Source organism: Bubalus kerabau, chromosome 1 (assembly GCF_029407905.1).
Source record: "Bubalus kerabau isolate K-KA32 ecotype Philippines breed swamp buffalo chromosome 1, PCC_UOA_SB_1v2, whole genome shotgun sequence".
In the NCBI taxonomy this organism is placed as follows: domain Eukaryota; kingdom Metazoa; phylum Chordata; class Mammalia; order Artiodactyla; family Bovidae; genus Bubalus; species Bubalus kerabau.
In genome coordinates, this window is record NC_073624.1 from 66,179,973 (window position 1) to 66,186,964 (window position 6,992).

The 6,992-nt window shown below is 50.0% G+C and overlaps 1 protein-coding gene and 1 long non-coding RNA gene across 2 annotated transcripts in view; one reads left to right on the top strand and one right to left on the bottom strand.

Annotated features, from left to right (window-relative positions):
- Nucleotides 1-2,180, bottom strand: part of MYO1A (myosin IA) — a 23,922-nt gene extending 21,742 nt beyond the window's left edge. The window contains exons 1-7 of the mRNA XM_055566296.1: nt 2,058-2,180; nt 1,839-1,954; nt 1,489-1,583; nt 1,189-1,293; nt 950-996; nt 745-808; nt 446-544 (exon numbers count right to left, since the gene is read on the bottom strand). Coding sequence (XP_055422271.1) covers nt 446-544; nt 745-808; nt 950-996; nt 1,189-1,293; nt 1,489-1,583; nt 1,839-1,954; nt 2,058-2,171 — 640 coding nt within the window. The 5' untranslated portion in view covers nt 2,172-2,180. The remainder of the gene's footprint in view (nt 1-445; nt 545-744; nt 809-949; nt 997-1,188; nt 1,294-1,488; nt 1,584-1,838; nt 1,955-2,057) is intronic.
- LOC129641630 (uncharacterized) overlaps nt 1-6,260 on the top strand; it is an 11,530-nt gene extending 5,270 nt beyond the window's left edge. Inside the window, exons 2-3 of the long non-coding RNA XR_008709367.1 lie at nt 2,085-2,346; nt 6,110-6,260. This is a non-coding gene — a long non-coding RNA (uncharacterized LOC129641630). The remainder of the gene's footprint in view (nt 1-2,084; nt 2,347-6,109) is intronic.
- The last annotated feature ends 732 nt before the right edge of the window (nt 6,261-6,992 follow it).

Consider the following 6,992-nt stretch of genomic DNA (forward strand, 5'->3'; position numbering starts at 1 on the left):
TGAAGATTGAAGGCAGGAGGAAAAGGGGATGACAGAGAATGGGATGGTTGAATGGCATCACCAACTTGATGGACATGAGTTTGAGCAAGCTCTGGGAGTTGGTGAAGGAATGATAGGAAAACCTGGAGTGCTGCAGTCCATGGGGTGGCAAAGAGTCAGGCACTACTGAGTAACTGAACTGAATTGGGGAAAAAGGAATCAAGGCAGTTCAGAGAAGTAAGAGTGGTGAAGAGGTAAGAAGGCTTATTCCTAGACTAAAACCCCAGAAAAGGAAGAGAACACAGAAGTCAAGGGATTTGTTCCCAACAGTGGGTGGGTAAGAATCAGGGTAGGACTGCCCTGAGAGTCAAGGGAAGATGGCTTTAGGGATCCAGAGGGGCCAGGGGTTCTGGGGCTTGAATGCAGGCTGAGGATGTTCTGCTGCATGTCGGGTGCTGGCACGTACTCAGTAGCTGTGCATCTGCTCCCGCCAGGAGCTGATAGAAGATGTGGAAGTTCCTTTCTCCTTCAAGTTGCTTCACCACACGGGATTTCTCAAGCAGATCTGACAGAAAATTAGAAAATAATGTTCTGAGGATCTGGGAGGTACCACAACTTCCCTCTAATTCCGTCCTAATCCCTGGTGTTCCCAGTGGTTAGGAAGCCTGTTAGTCTAACTTTCCTCCTTCCTACAGCAGTAGATTAGCAGAAAGGGACACCATGGGGCATGCGGGAGAGGGGGTAAGTGGGATGGGAGACACGTACAGTTTGTGATGACGCCACCGAGGGGGGATCCCTTGAAGTCAAACTCAATATCCATGTATTTTCCCTTCAGAGAGCAGAGAGAGAGAGAGAGAGAGACTTGGCTTCTACCTTTCCTTGTCATCCTGTCCAGGAGGCATCTGGGCCATGTTCCTCCCTCTCAAGACCCCACACCCTCTCTTCCCAGGCCAAGGAGATGTTCACTCACAAATCGAGAGGAGTTGTTGTTGCGAATGGTCTTGGCATTGCCAAAAGCTGTGGAGATGAGGGGAGAAGGAGTTAGGTGGCTGAGGGCAGAAGAAGGACCCCAGGGACAGGAAGGGGGAAGATCCTCCAGCCATCAGGCCAGTCTCAGATTTTTCAGGCTGAACACGAACAGTGATCTCAGGAACACGGGGGATGGTAGGGTGGGGGTGGGGTGGAGAGGACAGAGACTGGACTCCTCACCCTCCAGCACTGGGTTTGACTGAAGCAGTTGCTCCTTCACAGAGTTCACCTGCTCCCCTTTCCCGCAGACAGCAGCCACGTAAGACATCACTAGCTTACTAGCCTCTGCAAGAGAAACCCCCGTGTGGATCCCCACCGCTGCCCTTAATCTCCCTCATTGCAGCACCTCACACCACTCAGAAAAACCCAGGAAGGAATTTCAGGGGTTGGGGGCAGGACTGGCTCTGTCTTGGAGAGAGACAAGGGGGCAGTTCCAGCAGCAACCCCATGGCTTCCCCAACCCCCTCACCGGTGCCTCACCCGTCTTCCCAGCTCCACTCTCGCCGGTAATGAGGATACACTGGTCTCGGTCCCGGTCCCTCAGTGACTGGTATGCCATATTTGCCAGTGCATAGCTTGCAGGGAGGAAGTGGGTGATGACTAGTGTGGGGTCAGTTCAAGACACCGTCTTTCACTCGATCCCCAGACTCATTCACCCTCCCCACTTGGACCAGACCATGGCAAACAACAGGCCTAGTAAGGGGCCTCCAAAGGGCCAAGGGAGGAAGGGGCAGCTGGAGAGCCTCCTTCAGGAGAAAGGATGGAGGAAATGAGGATGTCTCATCATGACGAGCTGGGCCCTGTCACCTTCCCTTGGTCCCTCTACTCACATATGGGGCTTCAGCTCGTAGAAGGTATAGTCCCGGTATTTGGCAACAAACTCCAGGTCATAGATGGGCAGTTGTTGGTAGGGATTCACTGAGACCAACACGTTCCCAATGTAGGTCTGGAGTTGTGGGAGATGATAGAGTGAGCCAGGGTGGGTCTGGGAAAGGCCCGAGAACTCTCTGGCCACACATCCACAGCTGGGGGCACCCATGGGCACTCACATAAATCTCCTTCTTTTCATAGCGCAGCTGGAGGTTCCTGATCAGAGACTCCTGCTCCAGGGGTTCCAGGAGCACAAGGTCCTCCACCCCCACGGAACCTTCCAGAAGGGTCATGTCCAGAGGAGCTATTGGTCCTGGGATCAGTTTGCTGGTATCTGCTCAGCTTTTGCGGCCAGTAACTATTTAGGGAAGGAAGGCAGAAGGACCTAAGAGAGCCTTCCCCTCCCCCTAGTACTGGCCCTGGAGAGAGCCCCTGGCCAGCTGAAAGAGGCCTCCAGACCAGCCCAAGGTAAGTGTGGAGATTGCAGGGAAGCCAGAGGTGGGAGGGATCCTCTGCTCCCTGAATTAGGGTTGGTGGGACTGAGGCAGGACCACCTGCCTCCAACCACCAGGGTAAAGAAGGCCCCCAGTAGGTAGCAGTTGGGGGAGCATCCTTGTGCTGCAGGGGAGAGGGCTGGGGAGGAAAGGGAAGCAAAGTTCATGCCACAGCCAGGCACCGGAGGCTCCCTCCCTCCAGCACTGAGGCCCTGGCCCAGGTCCAGGTTCCCTGACTCTGTGACCCGTCTCCCTCCCAACTCCTTGCCTCTCACAGCCCATTTCCTCACCCAGCACACCCATACTCACTTCCAAAGTTGCTCCAAAGTTTTCCCTCCCCTCTCATTGTTACAGTGAGATTCAGTTTTTAACCGGGGCCTGGACAAGGTGATGAGCCCCAGGACAGAGGCAGGAGCTCCTCCATTTAAGGCTGGAGTGCCCCAAAGAAAATGAAAATGATATTTGTTTTCCCCAACAAGCAAGCAGTGGTCGGGAACTTTGGATGTGCCTCCACATCTGTCCCCGTTTTTCGATCTCAATCCCCAATGTTTACATCCACGACCTTAACCTTCTGGCAGGGACTCTGCCCCAGAGGGGCACACCTAGCTTTTTAGTAACCGGTGGGGATGAGCAAGGAAGAGCAGAGGGGGAAAGGCTCGGCCCCACACAGTAGGCATATGGTTGCTGCTGCTAAGTCGCTTCAGTCGTGTCCGACTCTGTGCGACCCCAGAGACGGAAGCCCACCAGGCTCCCCTGTCCCTGGGATTCTCCAGGCAAGAACACTGGAGTGGGTTGCCATTTCCTTCTCCAATGCATGAAAGTGAATAGTGAAAGTGAAGTCGCTCAGTTGTGTCCGACTCTTAGCGACCCCATGGACTACAGCCTACCAGGCTCCTCCATCCATGGGATTTTCCAGGCAAGAGTACTGGAGTGGGGTGTCATTGCCTTCTCCGTGGCATATGGTAGGTGCTCCCTAAGGAGGAAACCCAACCCTCCTCAGTCTTTCTTGTGGGACTGAGCAGGTGGGGTGCCCTGGTGCAGGACAGAACTATTAGTACAATGGTCAATGCCACTCCCTAACAGGAATGAAACAGCCATATCCTCCTCTCCTGCATCACTGAACCTGAGTGGGGGAAGGGAGGAAAGCCAGAAGAACGGTGGGGCAGAAAGGGAACAGAGGCTGCCTTCTCCCTCCACTCTGCCTCTCCAAGCTCCAGGAAAAGTGAGCACTTATCACTTCCTGTAAAGTCACAACTGAGGGAGCTATGAGAATACTGATTACCACAGCCAACAGCAATCAGGTGGTAAATACTATGGGCCAGGCAGGCTCTAAAGACTTTACACATACTCATTCATTTGCTGCTTACAATATCTCCAGGAAGCAGATACTATCATCGCCCCACATTTTCTAGATTTGAGAAAAAGTTAAGATTTTAAATAACTTGGCAGGCAAGGTAAGAAGCAGAAGCAGGGCTGGGAAGAAGGCATCTTTGGATTTAGATTTGAAAGGAACGAGAATAAGACTGGTTGGAGGATGGGGGGCAGGGAAGAAGCTCCCACATAGGGCATCCTAAGATATGAAAAGAGGAACAGGTTAAGGCAGGACTCACCCCACGCTGAAACCAGGGTGTAACTTCAGTATCAGAGAATGGTAGATGAAATCCTAGTGTGACAGGAAGGGGGCATAGGAGTCCCAGGCCCCAAGGGTGGAGAGGCGTCCTCGTTAGTGGGAGCTGTCCATGGTGTCAGGAAAGACAGGAAAGATTCTGCCCTACTCTAGCCCGTGTCCACGATTCTGACCTTCCTCTGTCCTGCCTCCTCCAGCCAGGGCTCCCTGTGCCAGTCAAGCCAGGCAAGGCAGAAATGGCTGCTCAGCACAAAGTCCGAGGCTGTTCCTGCTGAGGGTGTGGCTCGCTTAACCCTTCACAGGCCTGCAGCCCCAGAGGGAAATGCTTGGCCACATGAGAAAGCCCCCTCTAGGTAGGAAAGGGTATCTGGCTGGCCTGAGCTGAGGGGTTAAAGCGGAGTTCTGGCTCCATTGCCCCCCAAACTTGGAAATGAGGGCAGAAGGAGCAGACTTTATTGCCAAGGAAAGGCTCTCTTGAAATCAGGAATTTTGTCAGGCTGTGGTGTCTTCTGACCAAAGAAATAGTACCTCCCTCATACCTACCCTTCTTATATTATTGGGAGCCAGGGCATATTGGTGACACTATTGGAGGAACAGACAAAAGCCAACAAAAAAGCAGACAAAACCCCCAAGTTTCTCTCCATTTGCCTCCAAGTTAAGGATAACACCCAACGTTGCATTTATTCAGTTTCAGTGAACTCCCAGCTGTGTCATCTCACTGAATTAACCCACCCTGTGAAGTAGGCAGTGCAGAATCAATCCACCAAAAAGGAAAATTAGAGACAAACACAGAGGCTCAAAGAGGTTACACAACGTGCCCTGAGTTCCACAGACAGCATGTGGCAGAACCAGAAACAGAATGGCAGTTTCCTGAGCCTAAGTTGGCCATAGATTCCAGCTTGGGCCAGTTCTGGTATTTCTCTCTGTACTCCTTCTTCTGTGTTAGAATACTGAGTAACAGCCTGGGTGCTGTTTCCTGGGCACTAGCTCAGCTGGAAATCACTGCCTCCACTAGACAAGAAGCATATAAAATCCTCTGCCACAGGACCTCTTCATCCACCCAGGAAAATTCCTAAACAGCAGGCTCCCTATCCCCACCATCTTCCCTCCCAATAATGCACAAAGAGCAAACCAGGATCACAAACACTTACCTGAAAATAGAAACTTGACTCTCCAACTCCCAGCCACAGCTGCTTGGTTCAAAGTCCACACTCTCTTGCTCTCACGGCACTCTACGTAAGCCTGGCCCATCAGCAATTCCATTATGAATCTCCCTTTACATAATTTATTGACCTACTATATATATTTGAAGGGGGGAAATGGCAAGAGGCAAGAAAGAGAAAGCTGAGTGGAAGTGTCATCAGAACATAATTCCATGGATGGGTAGAGCTATATCACAGCAGAGGCAGAAGTGACTAAGGATCCCCTATTTTGCAGTGGAGGAAACATACCTAGAGTGAGAAACCACTTTTCCAGGATCATACCACTGCAGACCTGGCAGAGCCAAGATCAGAACCCAGGCCTTGTGTTCTCCAGGCCAGGAATCTGCAGCTGCCTACAATGAGGTTCATTTCTGTCCTCCCATGGACTTGTTTATTGAGTGCCTACTTTGTGCTCCCAGAAGAGAATTGACTCTAAAATGAGAAACTCAGGCTTAGAAACAAGGGCATGAATGTCACAGCTAGGGTGACCAACCACCCTGGTTTGTCTGGGATCTGAGATGAGTTTTCTGGACATGAGTATTTGAGTGCTAAAACCCAGAAAGTTCTTGGCAAACAAGTGGGTCAGTCTAAATTTACAAGGTACAAAATACACACCCGACCCAGCTGGGATTACAAGATCTGTCAGCATTCTTGAGATGGGGAGGAGACACAGGGCGATGCAGGATCTGACCTCCTGCTTCTCAGGAAAACTGAAGCAACTGGAGCTTAAATCCCCTTCCTTCTCCCAGTAAAATTTCTAGTCTGTGTAAGGGACATGAGGGAAGTTTTGGCGGTGATGGAAATGCTCTGGATCATGACTTTGGTAGTGGTTACAACTGTTTCCATTTGTCAAACTCAGCAAAATCTAAAACTAGTGAATTGTATTTTATAAATTATACTTCAGAAAGATGGCAAAGAAGAACTAGAAGCAGCAGCAATTCTAAACCCTTGGATGCTGATTCCTGAGTTGAGCGGACAGCAACCTGCCTTCACAGTTGTTGAATTCACTCACTGGTCCTCCCAGGGACACTCACTTTTTAAAAAGATGTCACACAATAAAAAGATATGGTGGAGAGGATATTTGGTAGAGGGTCTTCTGATTCTCATCAATTATCTGGTATCAATTAGTAACATTGATCAAGTACAGCTGACCTTTGAACAACATGGGTTTGAACTCCCTGGTCCCACTCAGAAATTTTCCGTAAGTACATATTGCTACTACGTGATCCATGGGTGGCTGAGTCTGCAGATGTGGGATGGCAGGTACAGAGGCCCATCAACTGTAAAATTATAGGATAGGCTTTGACTGGACAGAGGGTCGGCAAACCTAACCAATGCCCCGCTCCCCAGGTTGTTGAGGAGTTAGCTATACTTACCACGTGCCAGGCAACAAGCAGAATGCTACTCAAAGTGAGGTCCACTGACCAGCAGCATCTGAATCACTTGGGAGCTTATTAGAAATGCAGAATCTTGGGCCTCAACCCAGACTTACTGAATCCCATGTCTTCAGTTTAACGAGCTCCCCAGATGATTCCTATGCATGTTGAAGTTTGAAAGGAACTACTTTTACACACCTTTTTTAATCCTACGATCTTATAAATCTGGCAATTAATGCTTTTTTATTATTTCAACCACTGATGATCATCCAATGTCTCTTATTTACCTAGCTGGGTTACAGAATGAAAAGATGTCATCACTGTACATTAATCTACATAAATTCACATATGGCCCACATCCTGTTTCCATTCTATTTTATAGTCTTTAAAAAATAGACAATAGATTTCCATGTGG